Here is a 16,306-nt window from a genome sequence, read left to right as displayed (position 1 = left end):
GAAGTGTCTCAGCTGCACATACATCTCTAATTTCAGTTCTTGGTTGTTCCATTTTCAATGGAAATAAAGTGGTCAAATTTTTCAGTGTTTCAAAAGGGCAATCTGTGTGACTGTTTCAATACAGTACAGTACAGAGCAAAACACAGAATAGGTCATCCGTATCACGACTAGTGTAAAAATAAAGAAACTGGTTATAACAAAGTATAGCAGAAATGGAGTAGACAGGAGGAGCCACAAGTTGAGTAGCCCTCAGTAGACTGACACATGCAAAAAGACTGGGATTGTGTTAAACAGAAATTGTGTTAAATTAATCTGAGTTAAATTACATCACTTTGGTCTGACAAAAAAAAAACGTCATTTCACTCTGGAATTAACAGCAAACCATATACTGTAGTCTTTATGGGTTCTGTTTATTTAATCTGTAAAATACCATTGCTTAGGAACATTGTGGTTACTTTTGGAATAGTTGTTCAGGACAGATTAGTATTGACAGGTAAACTCAAAAGCTAAAAACTTAAACAAGTAAACTAGTGACACCACTGTTTCACTTAATCAGTAGTTCCAAGCTCTGGTCCTGGCACAACACTGTGTCTATTGATTTTCAGTCTAGTTGCATTCTAACTCACCGGTGCTTGATCTGCTTCCTTATTTAGACTTGTTTAGACGTTCATTGAACATATTTCTTTAGTCAGTCAAAAATACACTACTTTAAGGATAGTGTCTCCAACAATTTCAGCACACAGAACAATACACAGCCAGTCTTCAACTTGCTAGTCATTATTTCTGACTACATTGCTCTTATTAATCGATCAATTGATATTGAACAGAGACAGTATGATACAGTATCAGACACGCCCATGATGAGCGCTCTTTCTTCTCTAGATGTTCTGTTGGTTATATTTCAAAAGCATGCATTGACTGGGCAATTCTGAAACTGAAATTGTTCCAGGGTTGATACAAATTACAAATCCCGTGTGACCATTTAAGACCTAAGAACAGATTTACAAATATGCCCCAAATAAGGAACTGAGATCAGTTAGCCTGTGTTTAAGAGCTCAGCTTTCAGTACATGCAGTCTTTCTCCAGGACCAGGGCTGAGAACCAGTGCTTTGGATACTTAAAGGGGAACTGCAATGGTATTTTTATACTTTTTTCAGGGTTAGAAAGAATTAGCATTGATTAGTAAATTCCAAACCACAATCAAAGTTACATGTAAAACTTCCAGTTTACATCACAAAATAGACAAAACTTCCAGGTACAATATGCACAGTGCCATATTGCCATCATTGTCTGTGATTCAGTCAGGCAACAAAACCAAGGCAACAAAACTTACAGTGACGTGAAAAGGCCCTGTTACATTGAAAGCAAGCAGGCTTTTGAATATCTCTTTTAATCCAACAGAAATATTGCTCTCGTTTTTGAGATGATTGTGCCGACAAATACGCCTTACTTGTTAACTCTGAATGCAGATCACGTTGGAACATTTCTGCGGTGAAACATCTGCTTGCACAACCTGTACTTATTTGCTCATACGAACAACCTGTACTTATTTGCTGTATTTGTTATTACAGTGACTAGAGAAGAAGCATCCAGTTTAAGGTATACTGTAATTCATGCAAACTTGGGCTCTTGCCCATTTGTGATTATATTTAGTTAAACTGACATCAGAAGCGTTTGTACGAACATTGCTTCAAGCAAACGGAAAGATCAATATTCCTTTTCCTCCCACCTTCAATAGGTATAGAATCATGCTGCAGTGCTGGGACCCTGAGCTTGAACAGCGGCCCACCTTTGCTCACCTTGTCGGCAGTATCTTGGACATTCTGTCAAACCTGGAGGGCGAGCATTACATTAACCTCAAAGTCACCTACGTTAACCTGGACCAGCCTCGGCCCTACCCAGCTATGACCGAGTCTGCCGATGAGTACGACTCCTCTGCTTCTGCCTGACGATCGCAGTCTCGCTCCCAGCGGGACGTATCGGACCTTTCTTAAGATCATTCATGAATATTCATGAACTGGAGTTTTACTGGACTGCAAACAGCAGGGGAGTGCGATCTAAAGAAGAGCTAAAGAACAGGAGCTGGAGACAAGACTTGTGATGATTTCTGGGAAAAAGAGGAAGTGGAAACCAGATCTATGTGATCGGTGGCAAGACTGAACGTAATGATGTTGGGTGGTATGGCAAAACGTCTGAACCTCCTGCCCATCGAAAGCACCATTCTTTCTCAGAGCGAAGTTATTGCAAATGATAAAATAAATTTTTATTAGAGCCCTAAATAGGACTGGTGTAGCTAATAAGCTAGTGGGCTTATTCTTCTTCATTTTTCTGATGTTAAATACAGTCTTTAATTTTATTTTTGTCATAAAATGGAGATGTTCGGAATGAGCTTGAGTATCCTTGTCAGCACTTTTGAATGTGCCCTGTAAATAGGACCAAATTGTTGTCCTTCTGCCTGTATGAATATATATTTGGAATATTCTGATTGTATATTTTGGATTAGTAATTTGTAAACAGGATAGCTTTTTATTTAAAAACAGTTACATCTTCTTTCACCCTCCAAAATCTTTTTTTTTAAATACAATGAATACATTTTATTTATGCATTTGTGATAGTGATGTATTGTTAGATCCAACCAGAAGGACCATGAGGATAGTTGTAGGATATAAATTACAGTATATTATCAGGAATGCACAGAATTATGTGAAAAAAACAGAAACAATGCCATGTGCTGCACGTTCAACACAAGCAATTGAAAGACTGTGACTGATTTAAACTGATTTACATAATTCAGGCTACATAGCATATGACATGTTGGAATATTATATAATGTATTTGAAAAGTTGTTTAAAATAAAATTAAGCTATTTTCTACAGGCAGTAGACCAAAGCAGTTTCAATTAAGGGATCTCAAAGATCTCCACACTGGAAGAAAAAACATTGCTTTTGTCTCCTCGAATGAGGACACTAATAATTATCCAATGGAGTGTTTTCACTTGCTTTCATTGTTCTGAGGCCTAGATGTAAGTACAAAGTAATATTTTGTTCTAACAGCATAATTGATCACATCAAGCCAGGCTGAAAAGCTATGGGACAACACCATTTAGCCCATCTAGTTTGTTTGAAGTTTGTTCATCCAGAGCTGAGCTATCCTAAAATCAGTGAAGCAGAAGGCTTTGTTTGTGGTCCCACTTTTCCAAGCTGTCTTTTTTGGGCCTGATACTGTATATATTGTAAAAAAGATCAAAGGCACAAGTTATGCCTGTGGCAATTTAACAATCTCTTTATTTTCCCAGTCAAAACCCAAACAATTCTTCATTAAAGGAAGAGAATGGAAGGACCAAAGCAGCCAAGCTTAGCAGAGATCTAAAAAAGCAAAATACAAAGCAGAGTAGCCAAACATCTATCTTTTCAGAGGTCTGCAAGAGTAATGCTTCAAATAAGTACAATTTTCCTTCCTCTTGTTAACTTCTATTTGCCATCAAAAGGCATACTGCTCATCTCCCTAAATACTTAAAACAGAAAATAATGTTCAAACAACATGTTATGAATAGTCAAATCGTTTTCCCATATAACACATAAAGTATGTGCAGTATACATTTCCCCTGTGCCTATTATATTTTCATTATTACAGTTATTATTAAATATCAGAATAATTGTTTGCATGCCCATGTGAAGGTACAGTGTAAATGGAAAAGAGAGCTCCTCTCCAGTACAGAAGTGTGTAATTGTATAAAAGTATTGTAAATTTGTAGTGCAGATTCCTTTCTTCTTTAAACCACACAAGTTTACATATTGTTTGAAATTGCCTGCTTAAAGAATTCCCTTGCAAGCTGTGCGGGGGGCCCCATTATAGGCTTTGTGAGTATTTCATAAAATGCAAGATAGCACTGACCAAAATGCACATACTGTAAATGATCAAAAATGAACATCATCTTGAGGTAAGACCTGGTACAGACACTTAAATACATTCTGTATTAGTAGTAAGGCAAGCTCCACATTTCTCCGAGTACTGTGTATAACAATATCTACAGTGATCTGGGGTACCACAAATTGTGTAATAAGCAAATTCTGAGTCACCAAACCATCCAGACAGGACTCCTGCTGCTGTGTGCCCCAGTATGGAACCCATCTCTTCAGTCTCTTCAAGAAACACCTGCTCAATACATCACTGAAGTACACCTGGTTTAGGTCATGATTCCAAGGGTTTATATGGATTTCTGCTATGCCAGATGGAGGCGAGTATAACAAGCTTAGATAGACACCATTTAAGGCTGACAGACGAGGAGGTGTTGCACTGTGAATTAAAGAATCATCTAGAAGTCTATCACTGGATTTGGAAACAGGCCACCAGAATCTTGTTTTGATAACCACTTCCATGAAAACATCACAAATATTTGTAATGAAGAGGATGCCTAAATAATTGGAAATTTCAATCTTCACTCTTTGACTTAACAAGCTTAAAAAAACATTGGATGCCAAGAGAAGTGTAAATGCAAATAATATGTTTTTTTAGAACTAAAGAGTTCAGAAAGGTTTCTGTATGAGAAAAAATGGCTTTGGGTAACATCACACATGAAACACTCCAGACCCAGATGTCAGTTCAAGGTTTAGGTTAGTTTAGGTTTTTCCTAACAAAACACTTCTCCAAAATAAGCTATACTATAGATCAATACTGTAAGTATTTAAGTAAGTCCAAAGAACAGCAAAAAGACTCATTCCAGGGCTTAAGGAGTTGAGTTACTAGTCTGTGAAGTCTGTGATTCTATTTTAAGTAAACTAATGTTGTCTAACACCCAGGAAAAGAAGGAAACTATCCATAATTGTAAGCAACAAACCTGGTTGATGAACATACAGTAAGTGAGAAAACACTGTAGTAATTTTCACAAAACAAATGCCACTAGTGCATTCGCAACTGTAAAAATTGTGGTACCTAATATTTTCTGTTGGATATCTATTTTTGAAAATGATTGCCTTGTGTGAGTACTCTTGTTTAATAAATCTACAGTACCTGCTTTTGCCTCTTAAGGAACCAGGGAACGTACTGTATGTCTGACTAAACGTAAGTATTTCACAAATCAAATGCTTTTGCAGGTAAAGAGAAATTGTGAAATCTTCACAAAAATATTTTTATGTACAAATAATATGTTAAAAAACTGAACAGTGATGTTAATTTTGCAGTGTGTAAACATTTCTTAAAGATATCGGTGCAGTTTTTCTTCTTTGATGGTCTGTGCTTTACGATTGCTAACAGCAGGTGGTACCATATCTACATGTATCTCAAAATCTGTTCGAACACCTCAGAGCTTAAAAACATACATTGGATTTATTCAAAGTTTTAGTTTTCACTCACTGCACTATACAGCCCCCAAAACTTTCTTTAAAACTACAGTAATTTTGCAGCCCTAGCCAGTCAAGACTCCTTAGTAGTTTGTCGTTAATTAGGCCACACAGTGTCGAGACTATAACATCAACAGTTCAGCTACTTTTGTGTCTTGTGCTCGACCAAAGTAATATCAATACATTGGTGCAGTGTCATTTGTTTTGGAATAAAAATATTTAAAATGGTCTTATACCATAAGAAATTACACAGTTGTGTTCCACAGTTCCCAAAAAAGCGTTCAGGTTATTCCTTATTATTTTTACATGTTCTGTCAATGGGCACTACATGATATATTTATGTACTTTCTAAGTATGTGACGAGTATGACAGCAATTAAATGTGTGATTTTTTATTTGATACATTTCTGCCATGTTTCTCTAGTACTGTATGTCTTCTCCACTGGGCATGACTTGAGTTTTTAAAGAACAATAGCAGCTTCTCTCCACCAGAGATCACTGTGTCCCAGAGTTTAAAATCTATATTGTCTTTACTGCAAGATGTACAGTAGTATAGGATGAGTGCCTCTGTCTCCTTAGAAGATTGTTCTAAAATAGCCAATGAATCCCAGAAGAAATTTATTTCTACCTCATTAAAAAAATATCATGGCTGAGGGCCTTGCCTCAACTCAGCTTTCTTATGTATTATTAATTATCATAATCCTGCATTTCCTGGTAATTAAGAGCAGGCACTCTGGTAACTTTTGCGCACCCAGGAATTAATTAAGTTTAGCTTATGATTTCACTCTCAAATCTGAAGAATCCATCATAAGAGCCACTCTACATCTTCAAATACATTAATGCTCCTTACTTGGGGAAAACTGTAGAAGCAGAGAATTTTATTAGTGATGTCGTCAAGCAAATGGTTTAAAACATCTCAAGCTAAAATTTGCCTTCATTTTCTTGATTCTAACATATTTCAGAAAAGCTGAACACATTTAAGTCAATGCTCTACTAAAAAAATATTTTTTCCGCACTTAAGACTTAAGATGTTTTCTTCAGCTGTACCAAACTTGCTGCTGAACTACAGGTATTTCTCAGTAGGCAGTGCTTCAACAAGCTACTGGCTGTGAGTCAAAACTTCAGTCCAAATCCTAGCTGGGTTACCATTGTGTAACTCAAACATCTTTGTTATGTGTGACCAGTATCAATGATAAGCAGCTAAACTTTGGGCCTAAAACAGTGCAATAGTGCACATTCTCACACCTGTTACAAGGTAATATAACCCCCATCCTAGCAGCAGAGGGCTTTTTTAAAGATAATGTAATGAGGGCAAGGTGATAGTTCAGTCTGGGCAGATAGTCTCTCCAACTTTCCTACTACTCTGTCATGTAGCATCTATCATCCTTACTAGATGAAATCTAGACTCCATTTTCCTCCCACCCTGTCTTCGATGGATAGATGGTCTTCTGCAGAGAAAAAAATAAATGTAAAACTTGTGGATCAGTGAATAAATTCACTTTGTATAGCAAATCTCCACCAATTACTTTGGCTAGTGCCTTAGTAGATCTTCTCTGTTTTCAGGTCGACATGGTTTTCTAACTATGAACGATCTTATCAGGTCTAACTTTTCTCTCCTTTCTTTCTCTCTTCTTCCTTTCTTGGAAACTGTTTTAACTTTTGACTTTTTGTCTTTTAACTCTTTTCTTTTCCTGCTCCCCTTACCTTGGTAAAGTCTACTACTTCCCTAATTTCCACTGTTCACAGTAGGATAGTCTTTTTGTTCTTCTTGGAAATTCATGGTAGTTTGTGCAAGTAATCATGTATAGTATATGATCTTCATGTTGTCTGATGCATAGTACAGTTATATGTAAAATGGAAAAGATCCTTAATGCTACAATTACTTTGAATCTTTGGTGGGGTACTGTACCTTTGAGAAAGGTGCATCACATACAGTATATTGTTGATACTAAAGGCTCAGCTATATAAATGGTTGTTCTCTAGCAGAAAAAGTTGTCACTGTACATGTGAATGGTTCTTCTCAAGACTGGTTTATTAATAAATCAGTTATGATTTAACTCAGTTGTTCTATATTTAAAGATTATTGAACTCAAGGGTGGTTGAGGCCCAGTTATTTAAAAGGAATGCACCCTATCTAACTGATTGCACTGTCAGCTTTTTGCAAGAAATAAAGCTTAAGCAATATAAATACTTTATTTCAAGAGCAGGAATCAAAATTGAATTGTTAAATTTTGAGTTACTGAATTTTTGTGGTAAAAAAATAAACTTTAGTGATACTTAAGAGTTACAGTATTGATTAAACAGCAACTTACATAAATTACTTTATACACTTATTTTAGCTGAGTTTCCTGTGTGATAAGAGGGCAAAAAAGCGGTTTTGCATCACTGTCTAAAACAAAAAATCTAAAAAGAGCTGAGAAACCAGGATGCTATTGAACTGAATGTAAGTAGACAGGATCTCTCTCAAACTGAGTTTAATGAACGTCAGCAGGTTATGATTGATGGGCTTTTCTTTTAGTCAATAGTTTTATCTGAAATATTAGCATACATTTCCTAACCTTTCACCTCATACTGTTGCTCCTAGGTGCCAGACTTGCAATGTCTTATGAGATCTTTTCCTTTCAGGATTGTGATCTGACATCTGTGCATATTGATCAAAACATCTGTGCATATTGCTCCTTGGCAATTCTGGAAATACAATAAGCAGAATAAAATAAGTGTGCCTTTTTGCAACCAAATCTGTAAAACAAAGGAAAAATAGGACAATGGGTTCTTTTTATGTTCTTGGTATTGGAAGAGAAGGAGAGTGCGCCTACAAGTTTGATAAAGCAAAGCTCAAGATGAGGTGCCAATATGAACTCAATGTGTTACTCTGTCAAAGAGAAGAGATAAAACCAATACAGTTTATCTCAAGCACTTAATCTGGTATCAAATAATGCAGTGCTTCTGTAGTTCTGGGCAAATTGAATCCAAGTTTGAAGTGCTGCTGTATCAAAACAGTCAAAACATTACAGGAATGTTTATTAGATTTCTCCACCAATGTAAAGTACAAACTGTTGCCTTTTAAGCCCCTCACTAAAATGTATTGTGTTCGCATTTTCAAATGACTAACGTAACTGAGGTGCTCCTGCATACCTGATTATTTTCTGGTTCCTTTTTGCCTTTTTACAGCCATACATACCAATACCAATACTATATATTTCCATCGCAGAATCTGTGAGCTCCTGTTTATAACATACATTTCCATAACATACACCTGATTGCTTTCCAGTGGTCTGACATTATATATTTTCGTGCTGATTTTGAGATTGCAGACCTTGCATGAACTAAGCCATGCCTGCCCTGCTTATATTGCCTTTTAGAATTTACTGTAAGTAAATGGTACATGTAGCTCCTGCTTTCAATTTAAGGAAAAGTGTGTACTAAGAATAGAATGGTTATAAACCCATTTGGGGCATTTAGCATAGTGAATGATTTGTAGCTAATTGATCCATTCATCCATCCGTCATGTCATCCAGTTGTTTCTTGAAGAAGCATGGAGTCTCAGCTTCAACAACCTGTCTGGGTAGCTTGTGTCTTATTCCCACTACGTTTCAGATTAAGAAGTGCTTCCTGTTGCATCAGCCCCTGTCAGAGAGGTCAAAGCTGTGGACCAATGGGCTAGAATCAAGTACACACATGCTGAGTCATAACAAAACAAATCACTGATTATTCTGGTGCAAAGTGCTCTGTCCTGAACCATCCGAACAGCCTTTACGACGTACTGTACATATTTTTTTCACAGCCTTACCACACCAATGTGCCAGTCTTCTTCAAATGTGTGCTCTCTCACTTTCCTTGCATGGTACGACTTTGGATCCAAAGATTGCTCCCTCCTAGACTGAATACTGTAAGTCTTAGTTAATGAAATGTAAAACCTTAGACTTTACAACCAAAAATAACCTGTGGAGGAGTACAATTAAAGCATATAATTGACAGCTATGGAAAGACAGCAAGAGATGTTATGTTATTGGACCGGTTAATTACCCTCTTTGGGCAGTATTTTGGCAGTTAGCTCAATGAGCTGCACTAGCCCTGTCAGAGGGTCAGTTTATTTTGCTGTTCCCTCCACAGCACCAGAAGTGATTATACTAATACATTATGCAGGTTCTCCTCAGGCCATACCTATATCTTATGCTCACTATTTGCATCTACTGTATGTAATTTCAGTTAACAGAAGTGATTAGGATGTAGACTCTGAACTGTACCGTAAATCTAAATAACAGCTATTGGATACCATTTTCAGTTTTTTGCACGTCTTAACAAAAGGCATTATACTGTTGATGTTTCTTGTTATTGAGTTTGCAAATAAAATAATTTACAAAGAGTTTTGGTAAGAAAATATTTCTTTTTGCCACCTTAGGCTTTGCAGTATGTCCGGAAAGGCATTATGAAAGATCTGTTTTCTACTAATAATGTATAGTGCCTCTACCACAATGTAGATCAAGCACCTAATCACTCTGTTTCTGATCAATTAGGATGGTACAACCATTGGACTTTCCTAGAACAAAACATTAAAAAACATTGGATTTTTTATTAATATTGTTACAAATGAGGTGTTACAAACACTATCAGAAAACAGGCAGATCAGATTAATGAATAATTAAATAAAATTATTATAATCCCCAATTTCCCCAATAAATTATTTTGCCAAAAATATACTTGAGTGGTTGGTACACAGTTAGTGGAGGCACATGAGCTTGTTTTTCTCTGGCAAAGCTTTGGATAAAAGAGTAATAACTCAGGCACACTGGGATAAACACATTTTTATTAAAAATGACAATACACATTAAACAACACACAACATTAACATACAACACATAAGTTACACTATGAGCAAACTTACTAACAATTATATGGGCCTTCGTCTTCAGCATCCAGAAAAACCATGGACTAATACCAAGTATTCAACTCTTATATAACGCTTACAAAGGTCAAAAGAAGAGAAAGCTGCCTTGTAATGTAAGCAGAATACACCCTACAGTTAAATCTCTCTTCTCAGTAAACCTGGATTCTACAAAATCACTGAGAACCTATTTCCCTATTCTTAACTAAGCAGGAGAGGCCATTTTTAACTGAGAAATTCTTTAAGATAAGATCAATTTATTGGCCATATACAATTTCTTGTATTAGGAATTTGTCTTTTTGCATACCCCGACTTGCTCTCCATGAGACACGCAGACAATGCGACAGGAAATCAAAGTTCCTTTCAACAGCAGAATGACAAGCTCTCGTGACAAGGTTCACATATTTAACTCCAATCTGGTCTTTCTTGATGATCTGGATAAGGACCTCTTGCCTTTCAGTGTTTCTGTCTCTTGTTGTGTCTTCCTGTCCCTCCCTCTTTTTCTCTGTACCTGCGTTTTATGGTGTGTTCTGAGACTGTTGATGAGGCTTGTAATCATCAACCAATAATTTAATTAACTAAAAGATAAACCAAGGTAAACTTAATCAGTTCTTCCGTCTCCGAATCACCTTACCAGAATATTTTCTCTTCCATCTCATTTTCCTACTCAGTCACAATCCTGAAGTTACACTTCAAGGTCTCCGGCAATTCAAAATTAGAACTTGTTTGAGGTCACGAACAACAATTAAGACTGATTTGGTTTAATAGTTAACTTTACAGGTTGAATTACATAGAATAATGTTTGTTAAAATTAGCATAATTCCTGTTTTCTGTTTTTTTTCTTTCATTCCAACAACAATATTCAGAACACATTAATTCTATTGTAGCTAGTTTTATTTAGAGGAGAAAATAACCAGAAATGTAAAGCACTTGCTGCCCCTAAAGGAAAGACCATCAAAGACGCACAAAATTTATAAATCACTGGATATTTAGAGGGAAATTAACCTGTTGGTACTCCTTTAAAATTTCACGTTACCGTAAATTTGAGAAAAAAAATCACTTTATTGACTGACACTCAGCTTTTACTCACCTTTCTTTGCCATCCTCTGTTGCCAAAGAAATGGTCATTTTCTAGGCAGTATTTTTCATGGCAATGGCCTACACATATTCAAAGCCTTACTTTCTGACTGGACTTGCAATTCATGTACCCCAGGATCCTCTTGGTCCTCGGCACACTTGGGTTGCCATGGGATACTTGTTAGCCTTCTCATTCTGATTGCTTCAGATAACATTATGATAGGTCTCATTTCTTATTTGTAAATGATTTTTTCTTCTCTTTTAAATTTAGTTGTCTTCCAGTAAATGTTATATACTGTAGGATAGAGAGGTAGTCAATTTAATGGCAGTCCCAATTGAGATGCAGTCTTAAACAATACCTTTTCTTCTTCAGAATTTATTTATTTTCTTAATAATTTCTATAATTAATTTCTTAGTTACATTAATTGTATGCAACACCAAAACTGTTTTGGTTAGAAACTACTCCTGTGCCTTTCTCCCATTCACTCAGGATATGAATTTACCTGTAGAAATTTAGGGAATATCCATAGATAGATATTTGGGGATATTTGCCCTGTCATAGAGCACTTCTGGGTATATATACAGTAACTGGTGAATCTGTGTCTGCTTCAGCTCATTGACGATTCCTTGTTTACTATTAGTTACCAGTTATAATGCACTTTTCTACCAAAGCATTTATCATGTGAGCCAAAGTGGAACCTGCAATACCTCTGAAACACACTTGTTTGTATTACTTTATAAACATTGCTTTGTGGAAAAAAGTACAGAAAAGTAGAGAAAAAGTACACTGTGATGGTGCGCAGTCTTTCATAAAATGGACAAATGTGTTCCTCTCTCTACACAATTTACTCCATCAGCTCCTTTCTATAGTGCTACCACAGTGCTATTTCATTTTTTTATAACTTTGTATTTATTTATGTTTGATTTATAAAAAAAAATACAACTTTGTTCAGAGCTCAAAAATACTTTATTTGTTCTAAGTCTGCAAGTCAGTCTGCTCGCCTAACTCTAAACTCTATTAGTGTCTGTCCTTTTATGTTTCTGTTTTCCAGAAACAACCAAGTCAGGGGAGGTTTATCCCTTTGAGATGTAAACAGCTTTCTGGAGTTCATACAGAACCTCAAGACTTCTTGTTCTGACAAACAATTCATGCATAATTCATTTCAGTGCCTCTTGTTTTGAGGAATTAGTATTATGCTCTGAATAGTAGCTATCTAGACTAAAAAAAAAGGAAAGTATCTGTGTCGTACACAAGGTTTAAATCTTTAAAATAATTTGTTTCCAGACTTTTCTGAAAGAAGTCCTTCTTAAGCTGCGTTGAAAGAAAAGCATAACATAGCAGTAAGCTTGTGTGCGTGATGTGTCAGTACAGAATGTTCATTCCAAGAAGTTCCAAAGTAACTAATCTGAAAAGAAAAAAAAGAAGAAGTCTGAAAAGAAGAAATCTGTACCTTTTGTTTGCATGATGCAAGTGTTCTCATGGTACTGAGTTACTCCACAGATGGCGATGTTACCTACCTTATCTTTCTAGAGATTCATAGATTAGCTGGTTCTTCAGTGTTGGGTCTCTTTACGATCCTAGCTCCTTGCATTCTCTCCAGCCGTCCAGCTGTCCATCTTCTAACTGCTTCACCCAATACAGGGTCATGGGAGAGCTGGAGCCTATCCTGGCAAGCAACAGGTGCATGGCAGGATATAGTGGGGATAGGATGACAGTCCATCGCAGTGCTCAGGTACAAACATGGACACTCTCAAGCCAGTGCCAGTTTTCCCAGAAGCCAACCAATATGTCTTCGGACTGGGAGGAAACTGGAGGACCTGGAGGAAACCCCCACACTGTACACACTCCATGCAGACAGGGCCCCAGCGCTGAGAGGCAGCAATGCTAACCATTGTGCCACTGTGCCTCTCCCTTTTATTTTATTCCAATTAATTTAAGTTATGAAGACATGGTAATGGAAAATATTTCAGGAGTGAGTGTGCAACAAGGAGTTTATTAAAGTGCATAGTTTTGTTAGCTTTCTTGTTAGATTTTTAGTTGACTGGTCAGTGGTCAGTGTTTTACAGCAATCAAGCTATTCACCTCAAGATTGTCAATCTTGAACCAGCAGTCAATGAAATCCATTGCTGTTGTGATCCCTCAGCTCTTCCTACCAGTCTCTGTCCAGCTGGTCTCCAGCAGTGGTAGGCTCTGTTTGCATTGGGTCCATTTGTCAACCAATGAGCTTCAATTGTACAATACTTGCATACAGATTAAATTTTTAATTTACTTATGTGCCCCCCTTTCAATTTGTGTTAGCCAAGATAGATGTGATTTTCTTGTTGACCTCAAGTTTAGTTTGATTTGCCTTTTTCACAGTAGCCTCTACTAAGGTGTTGCACATGACTTTCATCTTGCTGATACTCAGTGGGTTCAGTTTTCTTACTGTCATATTACTGAAAGGAGAAAATAAACACCAGCTTGTATAGAAGAACATCATATACACATCTTTAATGCATAAAGAGTGATCTTAAAGTCGAGGTCACTCAAATTGCAATATTTGCTCAACAAGCTGGTTCATGCTCTTTAAAAGCTGTATTCATTTGATTTTACGGAGCAGATTGTGCTGGCATATCAGGTTTTTCAAAATAGTACTATGTTTTGTAATATGACAACCGCCCCTGAATTGTCAAAGTCGTAAATATCATTGTTCATGATTATTATAATGATGATGGTTATTTTTACAGTACTGCTAATGTGTTGTTATACTGTATATATATATATTCTAGTTATTTTCTGATTTTCTGATAGGGCTAGATATCTAAATAACTAGTGTTGTTTCTGATGAATGTCAGTTTGTCAAGCTAAATGAGTTCAATAAAACAGTCTAACCTTTAAGTGAATGAGCACCTACAATTCCTTTATTTTTCTAATGATGACAGTTTACCGTCAATTTCTGAAGATCATGGATATCCCCCAATCCAAGTACTCTATTTCATTTAAGAATGAATCTCATCCTCCTAATTAATTAATGAATGCCTTAGCAAAATATTACAGAAGATTAAGATTTCCAAGTAGAGAAAGCTAAAAAAAATATGATGAATGACTGGTTATGTAAAATGCTTAAAGATGTGCTTATTTTTTTTAATGCTTTTGTACAGTTGTATAAATTCTGACAGTGAAAAAGCTGCATAAAATAGGCAGTACCTTTCTTGCATATTATGTATTAATTATTCAGTAATTCTTAGATTTTTAAGTTGAGGTTTTGAAGTCATGGATAATAAGACAGTACTGGAGTTCCTTAGCCATCGAGTACATGACTAAGAACAGTTAATGCAATATTAATCCTAATAAAGATAAGATGCTGTAGCAATACTTAAAGATAATTGATAATGTTTTATCAGCCATGTTCTTTTTTAATTGGTATCTTAGTCTTGCATGCATTTTTAGAGTTCAAAAAGTAATATTGGTGGCATATGTGTTTGGAATACAGCTGTGGGTTTAGAAACACTTTGTAACAGGATGATTAGATTCAGTGGGACACTGCCTGTGTGGTCAGCTCTTATCATGCTGGCTTCTGTCAAGGACTATTAAGCACTCTGCAGCGATTGTTTGCCCTGAAGCAGGAGTACAGCTCTCAGAAAATGTTAGCCTGAACATTTTGTGGTGTTCTGTTCTGTGTCTATACTTACATTATGATTTTAATGAGCTTATCATTTTTATTGGGCTGTGGGAGCAAAAAAGTGAGAGGAACTAAATGTTTCCCCACAACAGGCATCTCTCCCTGATAGGATTGTTATTTTTCGCACAAACCTTCATTTGACGTTTTGTCACTTCCTTGAAGACATCTTTTATTTAAACTAATTTCTTTAAGGTCATAGGATAATTGGTGCAGCTTTGTCATTACTTTTTACACAAAATTTTCTCACTTCATGAGTTGACCCAAATGTTTTGTGATATGGTCTACTATTAGTGAGGAATCAGTGGGAGATGACTTATCATGTGTATTGTCTGCTATTTTCCATTGTACTTTTGTCACTGAGAGACAACTTTGATTTATGCCCTATTCCATATTTAGCAATGATCTGCATTTATTCATTTGTGGAAGCTGAATCTTGCATATGCATTATGCTTATGTAATACCAGAAATAACAAAATCACCACATTGTGAGAATTGATTTTAAATGTATAAATATTTGGGTGAATTTACCCTTAGTAAACTCATTTTAAAAATTTTTTAAAAGCAAATCTTTAGTGCTGCATTTAATATTACATCAAATTATTTGTAGCAAAGATTTTATCCAGTTAAATACTGTAAATCAAAATAAATATTTTGAACTCATAAAGCATAAAAACAAAAAGGGCATTAAATCTTCATGGTCAAACATTCTACACAGAAAATGCCTTCCAAAGAGCCTGGAATTCTTTTAAATTGTACTTTTATCATTACTTTTTTGGTGAAATCCAAATACCCCTGCTCAAATTATCACCACTTAGCCATTACGTTGTGATTGAACGGTCTGATGAATCCCAGTCTAGATAACTGGAAGACAGATAGGTTTTGTTTTAAATGGGTCTAGTGTATCCTATAGAATACTTTTCAAATCTGATATCCAAAATCAGGGTAAATCCCTCTACAACTCTACAATCAATGTGGATTTAATCTTTACACGTTGATGTTTAAACACTACTACTGTTAAGTATCACCAGCACTATTTATGTACTGAAACAGATTTGCTTATTCCACCCTAGCTGAGCAATTCAGCAGCCAGTTACAGGGCAACCTGAGTTTATCCTGGTAAGGAAATGGTACAGGGCAGGGTACAGGGATCAGTGCTGATCAGGACACCAGTCCATCGCAGGGCACACACAAACATATTCATTTCTGCGCAAAATTTCCCACAAGTCAATTAACCTACCAGCATGTCTTTGAACTCTGGGAGGAAACCAGAGCACCTGGCGAAAACCCATGTTAACACAGGGAGAGCATAACAACTTTATGCAGGTAGCACCCTTTGAAAGGAAT

The 16,306-nt window shown here is 36.2% G+C and overlaps 1 protein-coding gene across 2 annotated transcripts in view; it reads left to right on the top strand.

The window, feature by feature from the left end:
- Positions 1-2,337, top strand: part of mst1rb (macrophage stimulating 1 receptor b) — a 36,023-nt gene extending 33,686 nt beyond the window's left edge. For both annotated transcript variants that reach the window (XM_088636428.1, XM_088636429.1), the window contains exon 21: positions 1,739-2,337. In XM_088636428.1, coding sequence (XP_088492554.1) covers positions 1,739-1,949 — 211 coding nt within the window. In that variant the 3' untranslated portion in view covers positions 1,950-2,337. The remainder of the gene's footprint in view (positions 1-1,738) is intronic.
- Positions 2,338-16,306: the final 13,969 nt, after the last annotated feature.

The sequence above is a fragment of the Lepisosteus platostomus genome, chromosome 6 (assembly GCF_059453375.1).
Source record: "Lepisosteus platostomus isolate fLepPlt1 chromosome 6, fLepPlt1.hap1, whole genome shotgun sequence".
Lineage (NCBI taxonomy): Eukaryota > Metazoa > Chordata > Actinopteri > Semionotiformes > Lepisosteidae > Lepisosteus > Lepisosteus platostomus.
Note: the sequence above shows the minus strand (reverse complement) of the source record. Positions and strands in the feature narration are given on the sequence as shown.